A 23,623-nucleotide genomic window follows, 5' to 3' on the forward strand; every position below is an offset into this window, starting at 1 on the left:
TTGATTTAAAAGTAATAATAACTGATTAATGGTTCATTAACTAAGCCAATAGTCAGCTACTGTACTGACCACCTAGTTCAGTCCAGAATCAATATCCTGTTGTTGTGACTGTAATGGAAATTGATAAGAAAGATGCAGCCGAGAAAGGCTTTAGATTTATGCATTCATTTTTAACCATTTCTGGTCTAAGTTTGATCCAACTTCCCAGAGTGCAGGGTGTTGTCAAATAGTCTTCTGTGGATTTAGGCTCAAAATGTTCCTCATTAAGATTATAAATGCTGTGACTGTACTTTAGGCTACTGTACATAACTGTGCAGGATAAGTAACCTCAAAATGCATTTTAACACATTCATATTTTCCTCATGTTTGAGGATATCCTTAATGTGCCCTAGTGTATCTCCAGGTGACTTTCCCTTTTTATTTTCTAAAAAATTGGTAAAATCACATCAAATTTGGCATGGACTTTTTTAAATGGCAGTTTATATTTGAGCCAGCCATAGACATTGTTATGACATCAGACATGCCTGCATGGGAGGCTCTACCTAAAAACACTGCTTTAAAGAAAACTGTAATGTATAGGGCTAACTCCTTTTATCTTTAATAATTTACTGGTGAGTTGACAATATGAATCTGAGAGAACTACTTACTTTCTCATTTTTTTTTCTGCTATTCAGTTTTGTTGAACTAATAATTAATGGCAGTAATAACCAGTGTGGATCCTAAAAAGCATTTAAAAAAATCTGCAAGATTTGTTTAATATATGATGTGTAATATAATGTGAGAAATAATTCCTGTAATGTAAGTCTTTCTTCATCCGTCATCAGAATCCACACAGCGTCTGGGGGAAAATGCTGCCAGCGCTAAAGCACAAGTGCACTCTATTAAATCACAAGTGCAACTTATAACATGCATGCACACTTGAAATAATAAAAATAAAACTTGTTCACGTCACCTCCATGTCTTTAATATGAAGGGATGGGGTTGGGATTGAAGGCCACTAACAAGCTGGCAAAATTGGAATGGACGGAGATATAAGAAAAGACATATCCTTGAAGCATTTAATCCATTAATAAAGACAGATTTTCAGTTGATCAGCTAATTGATTAAGTGTTTCGGTTTGACAACTCAATTATACTGTATCAGTGTTATTATAAAAAATACAGTAAATAGGATTTGGGTAGACGGCTAACATTCAAGTGAGTTAAAAGGGTCATACAGCACATCATCAGGTGGAAAATAGTAAAAATTACAAATTCCAAGGCACAAGCCCAAAATGACACCCAGAAATAATACGATGCATGTTTTTATGCTTTGATGGCTTTGGGATCAGAAATTGCAGTTTGAATGGGTTTCAGTGGCACAGTTTTTTGCACTTAACATATGAATGTTACAATTTTGTTTACACAGTGTATTGTAGACTTATTGTAGGAGCTGAGCTGACATTTACAAGATTAAAGAAAAATACACAATCACGCCAAAATGTATGCCATATGCATGAACACAGCCAAAATTATCAAAAAATGAAGAATGAAAAGCTCGTACAATGCACCAAATAGTCTATGAGGGTAAAGTAAAAAAAAACCTTCAGTAATGATAGATTTACAGTACATCAAATGACAGTCATAATCACACATGCACACACACACACACACACACACACACACACACACACACACACACACACATGGGGCAGTAAGCCTAATACAGATAAACACCAAATGCACTACACAATTTGTCTGCCTCAAAATGTGTGAGCCAAAGTGTGACACTATAATGCTTGTAATATAATCCAGTATCTTGTTTCAAAGAGCCCAATATTTGGTCATTAAAACTATTTTATGATTCTCATAATGGAAGGCAAGCATGTTGGATTCTGCCCACCCTCTCCAACCCACCTCATTCTCTCTCTGCTACTGATGAAATCGTTTATTGCCTCTTCTCCCCTCTCATTGCCCCCTCCCTAACTCATCCTAAATGTCTGACAATCATTCAAGCGATTGTTTTCCTCCCTTCCAGCAGAAGCAGCCCTGCCGGCCCTCCCTCTCCATGTTAATTTGCCTGTAACTCACCCCAGAATACAGTGTGTTTCCCTGAGATTTAAGGTGCCCATTAGGATCTGAGCAGGACGGTCAATAGGATGATCACGCTCTTCCTATTAAAACCCATAAATACAGAAACACCCACTCACCCTCCTCCAAGGGGTGGAAGTATTTACTGACAGCTAAGGGGAAATGTTGGCGCCAATAAACGAGCTTCAATCATTCCCTTTTTTTCTCAGCCAAGTTTTATGGCATTTTGGAAAAGACTATTTCCTTGAGAGGGAGGTGAGTTTGTTTTCAGTGAAGACTCCTAGATAACCTGTGGAGGGGTAGCATTAGTTGTCCTGTTGTCTTGTTTTATTTCTATTATTTAGTCTTTCCTCCTGAACTGCTCGCCTCCATCTATTGTGTTTGGTCTGATGTGCTGACCTGTGTCTGATCCTGCTTTATATAACAAACCCACATTATTTTGCCCTCATTCTTGTCCCTGCTACCCTCTGGCAAATACATTGCTATTCTCTTTTTCTCTCCTTCACAAGTCCACTCCCCTCTCTTCTAAACCTCTTCTTTATTTGTCACTCCATCTCTCATCCCTTGTCTTCACTCTTCCCTATTTCTCTCCTAACTCCAGTCTCAAGTTGGCATGATGTTGACTTGAGGAAGCACTTCCTCCAACCCTCTCCCCTAACCTAACCCCCTACCCCCTACCCCCTACCCTGCTTTGTCCCGAGTCCTCTGTGTTGTCTCTCACCCATCCCATGCTTCATCCTTCCACTTCCTCCCTTCTGGCTGCTTTCATGTGAAGTGACGGCTGCTCGCTGACCCCCGAGGAAACATCTTCTCCATCTCTGATAAGCCATGATATGTGCTGGCCCTGTTAGTGGCAACACCCCCACACACAGAGAAACATTTGTAGACATGGAAAAAAACACAGTCTTAGGCTTGATTACACCCACAAATATTAACTTTTATACCTATTGTTATTGGCTTGTTTTTTTCCTGACTTAAATTGACTTTGTTTTTGTCTCTGTTAAGTGTCTTTGAGTATTGTGGAAAGCGATCTAAAAATAAAATGTAATATTATTATTATTAAACCTGATTGAATCATGGTTTAAGCTTAACTCTTTGAAGCCTGAGTAAATTGGCTTTCAAAAACATGGGATGGGCAATTTAAGAAGAAATTACCCCAAAAAATAGCACAAAATTAGGAAAAATAAAGTACTAGAAAAGTATGTGAAATCAGCAAAATAAACCCAAAACAAACAAAAAAAACAATGGGGAAAGTAACAAAAAAAAAAACAACAAAAAAAACAAAAAAAAACCACACAAAACAAAAACAGGGAACTGACTGAAAGAAAGTACTTCGAATAATAATAATTCTGTAAATGTATTTTAAATATATAATTATGATAACTAGAAATATAGTTTTCTAGACAGTTTTAATGAACTTTTTTCAAAATATTTTTTGTATCTAAAATCTTCTTGCAGTATGCAGGACATTTCATGGCAGCTTTGTTGTTGTTTGCTAATTTTAAACCCAGTTTTACTAAAGTCTGACTAGAGCTAATTCTAGATTTAATTCATCCACACGGGCATGCACAGACAAAGCACAGACCATAAGCATGAAGAAACACCTGTATTTGCGGCCTACACAGAATTCCACACAGAGCATGTATGCACAGCATGCATCCACAGTAATACAGACCAGCACATACACCCACAATAAGAGCTATGCACATACACAGGGCCATAACCCATACTGCAGGGACACATATCTCACAGATTAGAACAGACGCTTGCTGTATGCTTTGTTCTTAGAATGTCCTAAAACCTTTTCCATGTCCCATTTTCAACCACTTACCCAGCATGTGTTGCTCTCATCTAAGGCTTTTAGGCCCTATTAGATGTTTATGCCAACCAGAGGCAGAGTGAAGCAGGGATTGGACCACAGGGCACCTCTGGTGCTCCCTGTATATGTACCATAGCGAGCAGGCAGTAGCCTCTTTCTGTGTCTGCCTGCTGCCTTTACTGAACTGGTCACATTTATCTGGCCTTCTGTCTCAATTCATTAAGCATGAGTGCACTCCGCGGCACTGTTGGAGCGGCGTGGGTGGAGAGAGAGACGGGTGGAAGAGTGCTTACATTCTTAATGCATCTTTGGTAGGGATATACATGCCTTTTTTCATTATTATTCTAATTTATGATTCTAGGGGCCACGAGGGGCCAGCTTTCTGATGTTTGGAATCCAAATAAAACTGATTACTGCTTCTATTTCGTGTTTCGCCTATTCCATTCTGCTGTCACTGCTAGCATTATTAATGTTACTTAGAAATCTTTGAGTCAAAACCTGGGCATATAAGCCATTGACATTTGCATTCCACATCAGCACAATCGAGGTGAATGCAATTAGATTTGTGATCCTCAAAGCATTAAAAAATACATTCAAATTTACCAGCCTGTCTTTCCAGAGACCATGCCCCTGTTACTCTTGAAAGTTAACAGAGGACGCTATCAACAGTACTACTACAAGTTCTTCATTAGAAAGTAGTTACAATGGAAAGTTTACACTTTGAGGTCTGTAGATTAGCTAGGGTTCCAATCACTTCAATCGCATCATGGAGGAGGCAAATCAAACCCAGTATATCTGTTTTTAACCATGTTAGGGGTGTGGCTCCAGAGACAGCAGTGTTATACCCCTTTCCCACCAAAATTAGCGCACACATGGGTTTTTCAAACACGGGCAAACTCGCTAAATATAGGTTATCGACTGCATTCCCACTGCGGATGAACCCGAGACTGCCTTTCTGTCAGTATTTGTGTGTGTGTGTTTGTGTGTGTGTGTGTGTGTGTGGGGAGGGGGGGTTGTTTTGTTGGTGTGTCCATGTGACGTCACAGGGGATAGGTAAATGGCAGGAACATAGGTCTTTGAAAACTTCTCAATGGGTTTTTCCCTTTTCATATATCTCTTACTTATTCAGTCTCTCCTTCAAACTCATTGCAGATGTATTTGAATCAGTGTTTTTGCGCTGCTTAGGAGGAGACTGATTATAATTAATGATGTTGCATCATTGCATCTTGCCAGTTATGGAGCTGAAATTACACCATTTACATGAGCATTGAGATCACATTAAAGCCAATTGGAGCCGGAGGTGATAAAACCCTCTGACTACTACAGTCATTTGACCCAGGTGTGAATGCGAACACATTCTCATTGCATTAAAAAGCCAGCAGTAAACAGTTGTAAGGGTTTTTTTTGTGCAGTGGAAATGAGGGATGAACGAATAGTTGATGGGTCAAACACTTTGATCCAGACTGAAATGTTTCAACAACCATCAAAGGAATTGCTTTGAAATTCATACAAATGTTTATGGTCCCCAGAAGATGAATTTTATGGACGTTGGTGATTTTTTCCCAACAGTCTGCTTATGGCATTATGCTCACCCATTCAAACATCTAATTGTTTGTCAAATACATTGATGTTAACATTTGCGGTTTTAAGTGAATATCTCAAAATGTATTGGATGGAGTGTTCTTAAATTGGTATCAACATTTATGTCCCCCTTAGGATAAATTGTGATCCATTGGTTGGTTTATGGTCATCTCCTGCAAAACCAATGCCACTTCCCACAGACTCAGCTGTGCTTTGTGTTTACCAAGGTAAACCATGGTAAACACACTAAACACCATCTTAGCATGCTGAAATTAGCATTTAGCTCATAGTATGGCTATGCTCTATTACAGCACTAACAAGCAGTTTTCAAGCATCCTTGACATTTAACATATGCACAAAAATAGCACCTACTGTGTATTTAGAAGGGTTTAGTATTGTTTGGGTGTTTTCCTAGACTGGTTCCAAAACTATGCTTTTTAAAAGGTACTGCTGCTTGAACTGATAAAAAAAAAAAAAAGTGCAAAACAATGGCCAACAATGTGAAATAATGGCTTTTATTTAAAAGGCAAATTTGAACTTGAAATTAAATGTATTACCTTTTAACAGTTTAAAGTACACTTAGATATATAAATATTAATTAATACAAATCACTATGAACAAACTCACATGGCATGTTCACATGATCAATAAAACCTTAACCAGCAACAACAGTTTAACACTAAACAGTCAGAGTACTAATAACAGCAAAATAATTATTGTCTCCCTAACCTTAGGAGAGACTCAGCAGCCGGACATCCCTCCATTATCTGTTTAGGAGAGACTGAGAATGTTACTGCAGCGAGGATAGCTAGTCCACCTTAACCGTCCATCTTAAAAGGAGCCTGATCAGGGTCCAATTGGAAGCTAACTTAGCTCAAAAACTTAGGGGCTAATCCCCTTCGCTGTAAGCAGTAGATGGCAAACAAAACAAAGACACTTGTCCTGGGTCTTGAGGAGTTGAAGCATTAATTTACTGACAAATAACCTAAAGTGTTCACACATTACACAGCTACATTTCACCTCTCTGCTCTTCGGTCACTGCAGGTCCTCTCTGTCACCGGCACCCAAGCACACATGTTCTCTTTTTCTCTCGGCAGCACACTCGCTACTCACACTATCTGGAACTGATACCTGCGTCATGATTCCGTTCTGTAGGTTCCACTCATATAGGAGCTAGTTTCCATGAATGGCACTGGGGTTGGGTACCAAACCCTAATATTAACCACCTATTGTACCAAATGCTGTTAATAATAATGGCTCATGGAGATTTGATGTCAGCATTAATTTCAGTATTGAAATAATTTGCAGCTAAATGGGTGGTTAATTTACTTATTTATCTTTTGTGACTGTAACGGGTGGTTTTAGGACCCAGATGCAGTACACCAAAACGCTCTTTCGGTTGGTAATAACTTTTATTTAAACCAGTACAATTAAAGCTCAGCTTACAGGCAGAGAGTTCGTTCTTCGAGCGGACAACCCTAGTAATGTCTCTGGGTTTCCCACGAAGCGAAGAAACGAAGCTTGTACCCACTGTGGCTGGCGAGGAGGAAACCCCGTAGCTCCACTAGCCGTCAACACGTGCTGGAACGCCGACGGGGATCGAGCAGAGGAATGGTCGGGAGCAGGCAGGGGTTCGGTAACCAGGAAGTCCGTCCGCGGAGGTAACAGCACCGACAGGGATCAGGCAGAAGAAACGTCGAAGCCGAGCGGAGGAGTCTTTACCAGGAGAGCCGTCAGATTTCCAGAGCGCCGAAACAGAGCACGTGGTCGAGGACAGAAGGCAGGTAGGTTCACTGGGAGTCAGGCGAGGAGAGCAGGTCAGGAACAGGCAGAGTCGGCAACGGGAGATCTGGTAGGTAATCGCTGGAAAGACGTGCATAATGCAGAGGAACAATCTGGCAGAGTGTGAGCGGGCTGGAGAGTCTTAAATACTGTGTTGATTGGTGATGGGCTGCAGCTGTGGGGAGAGCAGGCTGCAGCAGTGGGCGTGGCTAACAGGTAGAGCAGAGCAGAGGGAGGGTGAGTGGAAAACTACTGGCAACAGGTGAGGAGGAGAAACAGCAGGTCCATGACAGTGACCATTGTTTGTTGACCTAGGTCTGTTTCTCTTTCTGTAGCAGTCGTTCTATTTTTAGTCTCATTCTACCTCCATTTTGTGATTTTTAATTTTTTTAAATTTATTTATCATGATCTCTTGTAAACCCATTCTACAATGCAACCCCTATCAGCCCCAGCCATGCACCATACAATGGCCTATTTACATTTGGATAATTAGAAAGTGAGAGCCCACCATCCTGGCCACTGTCATTTCAGAGTATGAGCAAATTGCTTTTTTTCATTGTAGTAAAGGCGTCCAGGTGGGAGATTTGGCCTGCATACATGGAGATGCTGAAATGGCCAAACCTCAGCTGAATGTCAGCAATACTCATGTCCAATAAGTGTCCATAATTAGATACCTGATCCACATGAAAGAAAGAGCAGAGTAAATTGCATACGCAGGCTTCATTGTTTGTACTGAAGGAAAGGTAAAGCAAGAGTCAGGGTTTATATACAAAGAAACATGATGCAGCCTTAAGTGTACAGGTAATTGGTGGGTTATGTCTCATACAGAACCATGCTGAAAATGATTCCAGTTATATTCCAGTTGATACTGAAATCAACTATCTTTATTGTGTAATTCATCATAATAAATAATTTCTACTGACTGTATATTTGACCCCACAGTAGAAAGCTGTAAACTTCTTTATACAAAAAGTATAAAGAAGTTTACAGCTTTCTACTGTGTCAAAAGGTCAAAAGGTCGAGGTACAAATTGTGTGTCATTCATATCTGCTCTTTCCAGGCCATGAATAAGCTTACATCTTGTACATTTGTTCCAATAGCGTCTTACCTTTAATGAAATAATTCTTCATAACATAGGAGGCATCTTATACAGCTTGAAATCCTGAAGTTTTGGCTTCTTATGCCAAATGAAAAAAAGTAAACATCCTTGTGGATTAGTGAATTTTCTGGGCATTCTATGTGAAAACAACATAACAAGTCTAATTAGGTACCTTTTTACATATTGTTCTTTTCTTTTGTGTGTGTGTGTGTTAACTTGGATACCCATTAGCTGCGGCCAGGCTAGGTCCAAGGTCTGTTATCCCCCTTCCTTTACCCCTACATTTCCTGTTTGTTTCTACTGTTATGTATCAAAAAAAGGTGCCAAATAAAGAAACAAAGGGTTTTGTGGGGAAAAATATGTATATATTATTCAAAGTTATGTATCAAACAAAACATTGTTCTGGTATTAGTATCAAAACTCAGGTGCAGCGCCATATTGGCACCAATAAAGACTTCAATATGCTGCCCCGGTGGCCAATGAAAAGCAGCTGGCAGGAGTAGTTGGTTGTATGGAATACACTGAAGAAGCCTGTTCTGTTAAGTGTGTAGATGGTAAATTAGGATTGGTTGATGAGCATCAAAGCCGATGGCATGATAGGACATTCCTCTTGGATCCGGTGCAGTGAACTCTATTTATTTTAGCATGATTAGCACACCAAAAGTAAGTGGTTATGGTACCAACTCTGGCTTGCTCAGTTTGATCTTTATTGCATGTTAGAAAAATAATTGATTGTTCAGCTGATGGGCCATTGGGGTATAGATGCTGTATACATATCATGTGTTCAGAGGACCAGTATGGGTCCGTGGCTCAGGGGCTGGGAAAATCTGCAGTCTACAACTCTTTAGGGCACCATCTTTGGGTTGCTTATTTTTCTGCTTTTGTTATGCTTTTATAATTTTTCATCGATGAACTACAAGGGAATATCAATGTATCTGTACATTACACAGTCCTCCTCAGAATTAGAAAAAAGACCAACACATAAGTAGTATCTGGGTCTGTTCAGCCAGATTTCATTTCAACTTGACAGTGCACCAACATGAGGGCTGGGAACAACAATCACATAAAAGCAAGGCACTATGATACTGTATGTTTTAATAATGTACCACAGCCTGCATGCCCTTGTGGTTTAATATTAACTTTTCCTATAAATGATTCATGGATGTCTTCCTGTTTGTCATCTGCTTCTTTTGTGTGTCAGAGTTGCATGGTTAAGGAAGGATCATAATTCAGTGATACAAACGTCTTGTAAATAATATAAAATACGCTGTCGTAGCATTTTTAGGAAACTGAAGATATAAGAAAATGTAACTTCTGCAAGGCTGCAAGACTTTGCTGTTCCAGAAACTATAAGAATTTAGGTTGCTTTCACAATGGAGGTGTTTGGTTCCTTTTTAAACGAATCGTGGAGCACTGTCTTACAGTCTGGTTGGTTTGAGTTGTCATGAAAGCTCAGTTGAACTCTGGTACAGACCGCTTATAAATGTCTGTCTCTGTTGCGTCCAAATGCACGAGCTCGGTTCACTTTAGAGGAGAACGCGATCTAACAGAAATGTAGGAAGTTGACCAAAAACAGTGCTAATCCATAACTTCTTATGACCGTATTGTGCTTGTCGTCTGTGGAATCATCTTATACAAAGAGTGAAATGCTTGAAAACTCTCTGTCTTGTCAGCTGCTCATGTTGTTTGCTTTCTTCAAAGTGCAGTGTGAACGCTCACCGAACCACATGAAAAATGCAACAATGTTACAACTTAACCTCTCATCACACCAAGTCTATCGAACTGTAGGTGTGAAAGCGCCCTCTGGCATTTAAGAATTATGTCACGTGTATTTTCAGTACTAGCACCTTTTGTGTTTCACAGTCAAAAAGAATATCAAAATTCTGATCCAACACACCATATTCAAACTGTGCTGTGTACAGAATGTCGTGAAAATTAGCACATTTTTGCGAGACTAATAGAACTGAAAACAGAAAAAAAAAAAAAATGCATGCATGTGGTGGATTTGTGTTTACCACAAAATCTGCACTTCTTTAACAGAAAACTGCAATGCATGTGAGAAATAATAATAACAATCCACACACAAGCTTTTTAAAAACAGCCCTACAGTTTTCTCTGCATAGTGTTGGCTGGCTGTAGTCTGGCCTCAAAAAAAAAAAAAAAAAGTCATTGTTGGACTTTATTATATGTGGCATAAACCTCTGCAGCAGGGTTTGTATAAGTGTTTGTGTGCACTCGTGTGTATTTTGCTGCGTAAGTGTGTGTGTGTGAGTATATTTATGTATTTTTATGTGTCAGACATTATGCATGACACATCTTTCTTGAGGCAGCGCTTCCTCCTCTTACACCTCTACGTCTACAAATTGGAATCATATTACCTCCCTCTCGTTCTCTTTCTCTTCCTGTCTATTTTTATCCCTTTCCCTTTCCCTTACACACACATACACACACACACACACACACACACACACACTGTCTCTCTCTCTTAAACACACACACTTTTTCACTCTCACTCTCTCTCAAACACACACTCAACCCCCTACACAAACCCTTAACCATGGACAGCAGTGCCAGGGAACCAGCCATTGTGACAAACACCTCGAGGCAGACACCCCCTCCATGGCAATCTTCCATCTCTTGTACAACACACACACACACACGCACACACACACGCACGCACGCACACTCAAAGGCAAACAGAAGGGACATACTGTACATGTGCAGCTCAGAAATTTTGAGTTTGTACAGCTTTAACTTGAGGAGAGCAGAAATTGTCTTTGCTTTTGTCTTGTCTCCATTATCAATCATTTCCAAAGACTCATCTGCAAATCAATATAATGTAAATCTTCCTTTTGCACGTACCATGCTGGTGCAGTAGGTGCGCGCGCACACACACACACAAAAAGAAAAGAAAAGAAAATCATGCTCCGTCTGGCTGCAATCTGTCTCATCAGTTCCTTTGGTCTGGTAAACAGAGATAGGATGAATAGTACAAGCACACATACATATCTATGATAAGTGTACATATGAGTCCAATTCCAGGGCCCCTTGTGAAACAGCAACCAAGTGAACACATGACAGCCACAGCCACAGCACCTGCCCCTGCCTCTGAAGATAAGGAGGATGTAATAAGTGTGTCCGCACTTTCTAGCCCACACACACTCTCTCTCACACACAAACACACATACAAAGTAAACAGAGCACCAGAGGGTGAGATGAATACAGAGTGGAGGAGAGTCATTCAAAGCAGAGAGTGGGATGCAGATGAGACGCCTACACTGGACTCAAAGAGAGAGTCAGTAAAAGAGAAAGAGAGACAGAGGATGAAATGGAATGCCAGAATGATGGCGCTAAAAGGGAATACCAATCAATTTAACTATTCATATGTTGTGTAGCCATAATTAATGCAATCTCTCTCAGAGCTAAAACTAAAATAGGAATGTATGTGTTAACCAATAACATCTCTCTCTCTCTCTCTTTCTCTCTCGGATGGATTGGCTTTTTTCTTCTCATTGTAGGAAATTATTGTGCCTTTGCAGCAGCACAGACAGTGTGACAGATAATGTGGACTATTTTCAATCTTCTCACTTTACTCTGGTATCATGTTGATTGTGTGGATTATTTCATCACTTCATTTAGATTTCATACCTTGAGGTTGCTGTCAGTGCTGTGTCCACTCCAAACCCACAGCTGATCAATGATCTCTAGCAATTGAAAATTCCGTGTCTTTCTTTTATGTGATGCTACCTAAAAGGCTCATCTTCTGGCATTTGAGGAGAGCTGTTCATATCTTACAATAATGTTCATTTTAGCAAGTTTTGGCAAGTGACCCTTACTCATGTTTACTCAGTAATGATGGAAGAGTCCAATTTACTACCTTGCTGGCACTCATTCATACAGATACAATCGGTAGTGTGACTTTCCTTTAAACAACAAAAAGAGTTTGTAAACTGAACTTTGTAAGATTTTTTTTGGCGTTTTAACCTTTATTAAATAGATTGACAATGAGGGTATAGACAGGGCACATTTGCTGCAAGGCCTCATAAACACACCATTATGCTGCAGTCATTTGGCCAATGCTTTTGCAGACACAAGATTTTGAAGTAATGCAGCAATCTTCTTTCTCTTGGTACATAATATACACCCTAGGCTTCAGGGTTTTTCCTGGCTATGAATAGGCCTTTGGGGGATAGCTAGGCACGACAGCACGATCAGTCCATGTGCAGTAAAGGCAATGAGTCTGTGTTACCTTATTTGACAGAAATCTTACCTGTTGCTTTTTACTATTTGGCAACCAAAAAGGTATATTATTCTTGAGTAAATGAAACCACAATTAACAAAACTGGTAAATAATAATAATAATAATAATAATAATAATGATAATAATAATAATAATAATAATAATAATAATATTAATCTGGACGTATTCTTGAACTGCCCCTTCACACATGTAGCACAGTAGATTGTCATGTCAGTTGTGTTGTCATCTTCTAGAAATACTCTGTTTGGTTTAGGCAAGGGGTTCAGGAGGCAGGACATAATGCAAGAAGTAGGCTGCGTTTTTTAATTCAACCTTTTTAAGATCTCATCTGAAACAGAACTGCTTTTAGTTGATGAGAAACAGAGGAAATCCTCTTCCTAATCAGTGCTAGCTTCACAATGAAGCATCCAGGCATGTCAAACCAATAGGTGCCGTATCCATTCCCAGCCTCACATGTAAAATAAAATGGTTGTGGATAGCAGATTTAGATGAGAGGTGAAGGGACTACTTTGAATCAAAGACATCACATTTAAGTTTAGGTTCTGGTTGTTCAATACTTGTTTGGTAAATTGATATTAGATACATCAGGAGAGGACTGGAAATGCTTTTTGTAGTCACAGTTCTTATCATTTTGGTACTGGTGATTTTCCTTTGCACCTGGCTAAAACCTCTGTTTTGTGATTGTTGTGGCCTAAAATTCATGATTTGATGGCAGCTTTTCTAAAAAAAAAAAAAAATGCAGTTCATGTTGCAATATTATTAGGCTTTTTTTGCTACCATCACACAGATTTTTGAAATTTTTTCTTTTCAGTATGAAAAAATGCATTGTCAGAGCTAGTATTGACATAAAATTAAACAAATATTCAAAAGAAAATATTTACTGCTGCAAAGTTTTCCTACCTGATTGTAAATGCAGTGATCTAAAGGAGGAACACAATGAACACAGATGAGGCAGACACAGCAGTAGTTTTAGCATCAAATGAAACAGAAAGACCATTTTACACCTCACAGCTTCACTGTCAGGTGAGGGAGAGCCTGGTGTGCCACCAACAGCTTGACAGCGGGTGTGATGCTTTATAGTTTGTGAAGTTTAGAACCCCTAAGTTACTGAATACAGTGATCCAGTACCCAGTGTTCTAAAATGGTATGTTGAATTTAGTTGTGCATTTGAAGTATCTTCACTATGAAAGATGTTAAAGCTCACCTGCTCTGTAATGTAGGAAAGCTCCACTCAGAGTTAGCTGCGGGGGGCCTCACGTTCTTGCATTAAGGTAAGTGAGCATCACCTTAATGCAAGAACTCGACTCTGTCATTACAACTATAAATGAATGTTTGGGAAACGTTAGCTTTGTGATGCTAACAGCTATCCAACAGTCAGTGTGTGATTGTGTCCCAGGCGCGGCAGTAGTCTCAAGGTAAACAGAAAGAGAGCGAGGCAAGGAGGGACGACGCAGATCAATACACTATTTGCATAAAGTTGTGGTGATTGGAAAAAAATTTCAAGGCTGTGCAGAATTCACAGGGATTATCTGAATTTGGTGTTAACTTTTGCAATTGCAACATTGCAAAATCCCGGATCCACTTTTAATAGTTGCAGTGAAATTAAACATGTAGACAGACAGTACTTATTGATGATCTATAAATAAAAGCCGGATGAGCGTGTGTTAACCATGGCAATCCTTATGTTTGGTTGCAGGTTTGATCCGTCTGCGCTCCAGCCCGCCCCCACACCTCCAGGGTGTTGAATATGTCCTTAATGTTACAGCAACGGATGACAACGCCTCAGGCGGACCTCAGCCTTTGTCATCCACAGCTCAGGTCATCGTGGGAGTGGACGACGTGAATAACAACAAGCCTGTTTTTGAGAAGGTAAGACAAACATTGGCACGCTCACATCATTAAACCTTGTTTAGTCTTGCTCAATATCTGCTTTTCCTTGAAAAGGTAGTGCTGTGTGCTAACCTGGTTACCATGCCATTTTATGGTCTTCTTTCTGGACTTTTAAATATATCTCAGTGACTTCTTACTCTATCATTTTCTTTACTATTTCCCTTTTCTGTCTCCATCTAGCTCATGTAACTGTGCTCTATCACTCCTCTGTCTCCCTCTCTTTGTCTGTCTACGTCCTCTGTTTATTAGCCTCTATCTCTCCTCTCTGGAGGAGCGATTAGCCGACTTGACCCTCGTCTCTGCTCTCTCGTCTCTCTCCTACATCATCTCAGTCTTTTAATTAAAGCTTTGAGGGATGTGGGAGAAATCCCGACCGACCCACTCTGGAAGCGCTATGTCTCCACCTTTTTTCCAGCCATGTCTCAATTTTAAATGAGGTGACTTTTCAAGTCCCCCGAGGTATCGCGAGCCAAGATTAGGAGCGCTGGCTTGGCTGAGTAAACCTTATTCAGTCTCTCCTGGGGGAAAGTGAGCACCAAAGTGTTTCCCTTGCTGCTTCACCTCTTAGCAGGAAGAAACAGAGGGACAGATGACAAGATGAGAGCCAAGAGAAAAGAGAGAAGAAGAAAAGAGAGGAATTCCTGGTCCACCGTGTTTCATGTGCTCTGTATGTGCAGTTGTCTCTCTCAGGAATCTCCTGCTGGCATCATACTCCAAGTGTATGATTCATTCTTTTCTCTCTGTGGGCGCAATGCTGATTGCAACGGACAAATAAACCCCTGACCTCCAATTCACCTAAAAAAAATCAAAAGTAAAACAGATGACTGAGGATGAAAAAAACAATAAATGAAGCAGATGAAACATATATATCCAAAAAAACAACAACAGATGGAAGAGAAAAAGTGGACAAACAGCAGTTTATGTGTGTACAATTGGTCAAAGGTGGACAAATACACCAAGGGAAAAAGGCAGTTCTGGAACAGTAAAAGTAAAAATAGGCTGAGTTGGTTTTTCAGTTAGTAAAGACATCCGATGTTAGTTGGTGTTTCCTCTGTCGCTGGCAGCCAGCAGCAGGACACTGAAGCAGAAAGGCCCTTTTATCTTGTTTTGATGCCCAATCTTATAACACACTATAGCTTCTCTGCAACTCAGAGCTGGATCAGTGATCCAAGACACAAGGAGCAAGAAACATACACAGAGAGGTAGATACAAGGAGGCAGGATCCTGCATTTCCCAGTGGCACAAATAGTAGACTACAGAAACTAACAGACTTGACTACATTTATCAGCCTTCAATACCTCTGTGACCTGCGCTAATATGGGTTTATCCACATACATTTTTATGTCTCTGTGCTTGTGACAGCTGTGACTGAAGGCATCATGTTTTGGGGTTGTCTGCCCATCCCGTTCTCCCTAAAGCAATATCTCCGAAATAATTTGAGGGAATTTCTTTAAATTTGGCACAAACCTCCACTTTGACTCAAGAGGAGCTGACCAGATTTGGTGGTCAAAAGTCACTGACCTCACAAAATATATTTGTGGTCATAATTCAAGAATTTGTGTGCTAACTATGACATAATTTCACACAAATGTCTACAAGGATTAAATACTGAAGTGTTGACATTCTATATTGAAAAGCTCACAGGTCCAATTCACTGTGACATTTTTGCAGAAACACTTCTCTGGCCATAATTCAGCACCATAACTCAGAAACGGGAGGGGAGATATTTGGTCAGACACTAAATTGGTGACACTTATCTTGGGTTTCCACCTTGAAACTGGTTATTGTAATTTTTTATTGTTAATTTAAGATTTGTGTGAAGCATCCACACTAGAGCTGCATGATAATACTGGCACATCATCAGTATCGGCCGATATTGGCTTTAAAATGAAATATTGGTATACGCCGACAAGCTGATTTCTGCAAGTGTTGTATTTAATGTCTCCACCTGCTGTTGGGCCATCATGATAAGACAATGCATAATATGATGTGATTTCCACTACAGAAGCGACTTGACTAAAATTAGGTGGGGGAAAAAAAGTGGACATATCAAGATAGGCATTGCTTATCAGCCACATGAGTTATATATATCAGTATATCAGATATTGGCTACTGTTATGGCTACCACTTTGTGTTCAATCAGAATTAACTTTATTGGACAAAATGTGAGCACACACAAGGAATATGACTTTGTGTCATTTAGTCCACCCTCTTAACTTTCTCTCCCTGGATAACAACCAGGACATAGGACCTTCTGTTCCTCTGGTAGTTCACCACAGGCTCATTGGTTTAACCGATATAGAGCTTCATGTTGTTCGTGTAACACAGCTTTCAGTAAGATTTCTGTGCTTCCCTCTAAGTAAAGACTGCGTGTTTCTCACTGGAAATTATTCTCAAAAGCGGAGAAGAAGCGAAGAAACAGACACTATGCGCCTTGAGATTTTTTCCATGCAAATCAAAGAATTGGTGAGGAGGCACTGCGATCAGGACATCTCCTTGTGTTTAAACTTTCTTTGTGCTTGTTTATATTGATTGTCTGGTCTACACATTGGGATTCACATTGAACAAACATTTGTGACACAAAGCGCTCTCTTTGACCCTTCTGATGAATTGCATGAGTGAAAGCCTGCATACAAACCAGCATACCAAACCAGCAATCCCTCACCTGGCTTACTTCTGTAAACTGCGGGGGGTATAAAGCAAAATGTGAAGCACTGGAGGCAAAAAGTAGAAAAGCTTCTGATGACTACAGATGGAAAGGTTGGAGAAAGGTAAAGCATTGTCGCATGATAGAAGATAGGAAGAGTGCTAAGGTGCAGGATTTGAAGTACCATAGGATTAAAAAATGTGGTAAACAACATGATTTAAAGAAAGAACTCAGGCTTCAGTGCATATGGAAATCTTTAGTATGCACATCCATGGGTTTTTGGGTTTTTTTTCCACATAAATAGAAGTTGTTTTGACAAGAATTCCTGTTAAATCCTCTTTATTCAATTAAACAGAATTGTACTCTAATGGAGACACAGGTGTTGAATGCATGCAGTACAGATAAAACTCTTATAGGTTCATGTGTTGCATTCAGTTTTTAATCATTTTGCTTACACATACAGTATGCAGGATGTTTAATTCTGTCTGTGTCTGACTTTTACAACTATTGAGTTGTCACTACTTTCAACAGTATACAACTCCTATTGTAGTTATAGGAGTGGTTTATATTGCAATAAAATAGACTGTAAAATTGCAAACATGCCACAACATAAGTTGGTCTTAAAGGAGTTGTTTGTCATAGTCAGAGCATTAACTTGGAACTAACTATGTCCTCTGTAAAGATAGTGGAATAGTGGCGTCCTGAGCAGATAATGAAGTCACACTCCCTGTGTGTGTTCTGTAATCTGAGCTTCTCTGTTTTTTTGTTGTGGTAGCCAGAACGTAATAATGCAGCCGTAAAAATGGACGCAGAAACCCACAAAGCGTTTCACCCACCCTCTGTTAACACACCTCATATTAACACCATTAGCTCTGTCAGTGCTTTTGCCACACTGTTCACACTATAAGCACCATTAGCTGCTAGCGGGCTCAGCCACCTCCATGTTGACAGCCCTGTGCAGACAACTGTGGCTCTAACTCTGATTAATCCACATGCTCTGAGTGTTGCATAAAGCTCCTTTAATTAGCATGGGCAAAAAAAAAAAAAAAAAAAAATTGAAAGTGTTTTAAAGTGTTTCCATTTTTATTGTGGACTAATTCCAAAAAGGTTTCACTTAGCTGATAGAAATGTACCTAATTCATATAAAAATATTTGTTAACATCCCACTCAGATTGATCTTTTATGTAGCTAAAAAAGCGGCTACTTTTTGGTACACAGCTGCCTTACTGTGAAGCGTTTATACCCCATTTTCAATAAAGAAATACATGTTTTGGACAGCACTTAACAAAGCAGGTGCCAAAAGATCAGCACATTTTTCATGTTTACCAAAGTACAGCGAGCACAGCATCAAGCAGCTGTTGAGCACCTTTGCCAATACCATTTCCAGCGGGTGCTGGAATAGGCTTCAAGACCCCTGAACCCACCATCACAATCTACCTTACACAGGACAAGCAAATGTAGACAGTAAATGGGTGGAAATGGTGCAGGAATTAGACATGTACTTTCTTTCATTATTTGTATTTTTCATTATTATATCAAAATGTCCCAGTAAATAACCTTGAATCTGTCCTTTCAAAATGAATAACATTCTACCTCCTCCCACATACTCTTGATTACAGTTTTGATAGAATGGAGTATTGATCTAAGTTTCTCCATACTTACATCACTGTGATCTTCTCTTCCTCCTACCTCTGCCCGCTGTCTCATTCTCCACAGTGTCAGCAGTACCGAGAGAGCACATCAGTCCTGGAGAACCAGCCAGCGGGGACGTTCGTTCTGCAAGTTCATGCTGTGGATGCTGACGAGGGCTCCAATGGCAGGGTCACATACGGCTTCATGCACAAAGACTCCACTGTGCCGGCGTTCAGTATACACCCAGACACCGGTACTGAAACACACACACATATTTTCACTTGCATGGTCATACACGTAAAGAAGAGTACACACACTTTTATTCCAGAGGGGATTCTTTTGCAGGCTGAATTCTTTCTGTAATGGGTGTCTACACTTTAAAGCTAAAACTTTGCTTAAACTAGACTGAATAACTTAACTGTGATTGTCAATTTGCAGCTAGAATAGAGATTCATAACTCAAACGCTGTTGGCTGCAATAGATACACAGTAACAACTCTCACTAAAGAATGTTTTCATAACCTTTGACTAGCATTCACAAACCAGAAACTACACTTTTTCCCCACTTAAAATGTCTTTGAAGCATACTTCATCCTAAATCACTGTATTTTTCAGTTCTGAAATTTTGTCGGAATCATAAAAAAATAATAAAATTAAAATAATAATCAAGCAGCCTTAGCCACATGACAGCTTGTTTTTCTCTTTTTTTGTCTTCATGAAATGCACCGCTTGGTATTTTTTAATCGAACAATATTGACAAGATGAAAAAAGTTAATGTAGATCTCTGAAAGTGCAGGGCTGAAACTTTCCAGAACACATTATTTTCTTTATAAACATTTGCAGAATTTGGAATCAAGCCAGTCTCTTTTTTATGTTTGTTCTTCACATAAAAAAAATCACTATCTTCATAAGATGCAGATTCCTACTTAGTGTGTTTGCCAAGTGATTTTGTAAAAGTTTTACACAAGTAGAAAAAAAAATCAATTAATAGGTATCACATTCATTGTCACCCCCTCTGAAAAAATCACACGTACTGTATTTTTACAGTGTCCATAGATATACAGTGTGATGTACTAATCATAATAGTATACTGTTTTTTTCGTGGTACACAAGAAATCAACACACTTAACCATTTAATACTGACAGGAATTCATACAATGCAGTCAAATATCTCACAAATTGAATTTTAAACCTGTGTACAATGTAATAATGTCTTTGATTTAGGATCCAGGAAAATATGTTGGTAACAACAATCCCAAGACCAAAAACTGGAGAGAACTGGTGCACGGGGCAGGTTTCCATGTTGTGCTTGCATGTTTACATGTAGTAAAGCTTCTCTGTCATGTGAAAGATTTAGATGCAATGCCAAAGGATAAAGAATAACAAGTGCCAAACATACCTTTCAACTCAAAAGCAACAGTATTTTTAGTGAAGCAGGAAATGTTGCAAATGTCTAAAATAGATTCTAAAATAATTAATTAACAAAAATCTCTTTGGATTTGATGATAACTACTTTTGAAAAACTCCCATTCCCCCTCCTATTCTGCTTCTCATCTGCTCTGCTGTCTTTAAAGTTTAGCTTCAAGGCAAACAGAGGAAATCATTTTAGTGTTAAATTGCAAATCCTCAGGGGACATGAGACCAAGTGGTATTTGGTATGATTTAGCTGTCTGATCAACCTCGTTATCTCTGTGTCTTCAGGAGTAATTGTGACAGCCAGGAAATTTGATCGTGAACGCCAGCGGGAGTATGCAGTGACAGTGACTGCCACTGACCAGGCAGCTGACCCACTGATTGGCATTTGTCAGCTCAACATCCTCATCCTGGACCAAAACGACAACAGTCCCAAGTTTGAGAACATCCGATATGAGTGTAAGTGGATATTTGTATAATTGAAGTGTGAAGTATGGTAACTCAGAGAGCTCAATTCACTGAAACTTACAATAAGAAAACACAAGAAAATGCACAAAAATCAAGAAATGAAGAAATGCATCTTCTCTATTTTGACAAAACAAAAATAAACCCCACATGAATGTGAAAATAAGCTACAAATGTGTTAGCATTTTTTGGATATGACAAGTGATATTGGTTGCACCCAATGTTAGCCGTTTACTAATGTGTCTTGGCTCAGTTGTGATGTAACTTTTTTTTTTTCTGCATGCTTTGTTTATGTATTTTATCATTTTTTCTCATTCTGTTGTATTTGCAGTGTTTCTTTATGCTGCTTATTTGTCAAATTAATCAATGTGTCTCTTAAAGGGGCTTTGTGCGAAATTCAAAGTATATGAGTTGTCTACATGCCTTTCAACACGGAGTTGGCTTACGCCTGATTCACACTGGATGCAGAAGCAGTGTGTGAGCATCTCTGAATATTTATTTATTTATTTATTTTTTTTTTGGTGCCCGTGTTAACAAATTAGAGCAGCTACACTGCCTGTGTGAACAGTGCTCATCAGGCACATCTCAGCAGCGTGTCAGCTGCGCAAATCGAGAGAAATGGTGGCTTGCTGACTTTTTCCACATGCCACAAGAGGTTAATATGATGTTTTGATAATTATATTGACTCTATACCACCTTTTACTTCAGTTTAAAAGTCTCTTTCTGTCACAGAGATGAGGAAATACAAAAATGTCTGTTTACATTAACTACTGCTTCCATTTCAAAATAAAAGCCCCCGACAATGTCTGTAGACAGTGACAGTTGAAATATTTGCAGGACCGTGTTGTTGACAAGTTGAAGTGCTCAGACATGTTGAAACACAGAACTCATAGCAGCAGACAACTCTGCAGAAGCGTCACTGCACAACACTGCCAGTGTGAGCACCACAAGCATGAAACATGCTGCAGTTTGGCGAGGTTGTCGTCACGCACTGCTTCTGTGTCCGGTGTGAATCCGGTGCAAATCTGTGGCGAGCAGCTAACAGTGCTAACTTTACAAATACAGTAGCGCTTAACAACAGCAACAGTGCTGACAGAGCTAACAGTGTTAACCAGGGGGAACTAGAGGTTGGGTGCTATGCTTCCACAGAGCCATTCAGGTATCAGCGGTACCTGCTGTATGAGCGCAGTGCTACGAGATGGCGACTAGCTGGTCAGTGTGAAAAACACTTGCACTAACATGCACACGTGGCCGGACTGGCTCAGCATAACCACAGAGAATTTTGGGTTACAAACATACACACAGAGCATGACTTTATTCTTTGCTCAGAGAGCCATTACTCCACTATATGTCGACAAAGCAAATAGTGGTTTGCTGCTATAACAGTGCTCGAGTGTTACATTCAGAACTTTTTAAAGGTATAATATGAAGGAATTGGCTTCTACTGTTTGGAAACACAACTTTTAAATCGGCCCCTCCTCCTTAAGCTGCTTGTATGTACCCTGCAAGCTGCTCAGTAAGAACTTTAATTAGCTGTAATGGAAGAGCCGATACTTTAGCAAGCCAACTCAGCTAACCACAAGCATCTACCTGTCCAACAGAAAACAGGCCAACTCTGCAGCACTCTTCATCCCCCTCCTCTCCTCAGCGCTCACCAGTGAAAGTAAAAGCCAACCCCAGACTCACTCCCGTTTTGGAACAAGCTTCGTCTGCTTGGCATTTCACTTGCTTTATTTGCATATCTTTTAAACTACTCTGTCCGTAATTTTTGGATGCTGCTAATACGAGATCACTATCTTTTTTATAAATTCCTGGCTCCACCTCTGCATTGTTATTGGTTAGAGGCTACACACTCAAAATAAATAAAAGAGGGTAGAGGGCAGAACACCTGCCATGCTGGTAAATACACCGTCACAAACTGCTAGTTGGTCATCAGTTATGACTGACAGGGATTATTTTTGAATGAGTTGATTTGTTTTGTTTTTTGTTGTTGTTGTTTTTGTCAGTCAAAAGGCTTTTTCTTCATTGCTTGTGTTTTCTGAAGTAACATGAATGAATAAAGTATAAAGTCTTCAAATTAAAGCCTTATAGAACCACTGAGGCATAAAGACCACCTTTTCTTTTTCTTCAATAGACTTCCTTCGAGAGGACACAATGATCGGGACTAGTTTCTTGCGGGTAGCAGCTCATGACGATGACTTTGGCACCAATGCAGCCGTCACATACTCTATGTCCAGTGAACAGCCAGAGTACCTCAGGGTGAACCCGCTGACAGGCTGGGTGTATGTCAACCAGCCCATTTCTCAGGTACACACATACTATGTGCAAATGAATAACACCTAACCAATGTTGTCGTTTCAGCTTGCTATTTTAAAATCTTACATCAAACAATTTGTTATGGAGGTGTTTTGGCTGTTTTTTTTCAGTGTGGCAGATACGCACAGCAACAGTTGGAGTAAGCTTTGCAGTCTTTCACCTTTTTGGATTCTTTTTCACAAAGATGATAGGATACCTCGAGGGTTAAATACACCTGCAGGACCGCTGAGACTGGCACAAAAGCACTACAAGAAAATTAGGAATGTCCTAACTTCACTCAAGAACTCATGAGATTCTAGCAATGAATGTCAGATTGCAACTAAAACAGCATGCCACTTCTCCTGTGGCCAGAAGCATATTTGCATTCAAGCACTTTATTGCTGACAGTGAGGGGGCAGAAGTCCAGTGGCCAGTGGCAGACTGGCAGCCTGAATATGTGATAATGTCCTCACTGGCTTTCCTTTGGCATCAGGAGAAATAACATTGCTGATATTTTCCTCATCTCACTGCCTCTAACCTCTTGCTTCACTAGCAGCAAGAAAAACAATCTTGGTGGGAACATGAACAAGCAATAGAGGAAATTGCCACGTATTGTGCGCAAAACAAGTCTGTGCCTCAGATGAGTGCCACAGTGATTAAGCCCCAAAAAG

At 39.8% G+C, this 23,623-nt stretch overlaps 1 protein-coding gene across 2 annotated transcripts in view; it reads left to right on the forward strand.

The window, feature by feature from the left end:
- The window catches only part of LOC121943534 (neural-cadherin), a 398,280-nt gene that overhangs the window by 166,192 nt on the left and 208,465 nt on the right, over positions 1 to 23,623 (forward strand). For both annotated transcript variants that reach the window (XM_042487073.2, XM_088081016.1), the window contains exons 8-11: positions 14,308 to 14,480; positions 18,865 to 19,033; positions 20,481 to 20,651; positions 22,792 to 22,964. In XM_042487073.2, coding sequence (XP_042343007.2) covers positions 14,308 to 14,480; positions 18,865 to 19,033; positions 20,481 to 20,651; positions 22,792 to 22,964 — 686 coding nt within the window. The remainder of the gene's footprint in view (positions 1 to 14,307; positions 14,481 to 18,864; positions 19,034 to 20,480; positions 20,652 to 22,791; positions 22,965 to 23,623) is intronic.

Source organism: Plectropomus leopardus, chromosome 1 (assembly GCF_026936395.1).
Source record: "Plectropomus leopardus strain MGB_pleo_1.0 chromosome 1, ASM2693639v1, whole genome shotgun sequence".
NCBI classification, from domain to species: Eukaryota; Metazoa; Chordata; class Actinopteri; order Perciformes; family Serranidae; genus Plectropomus; species Plectropomus leopardus.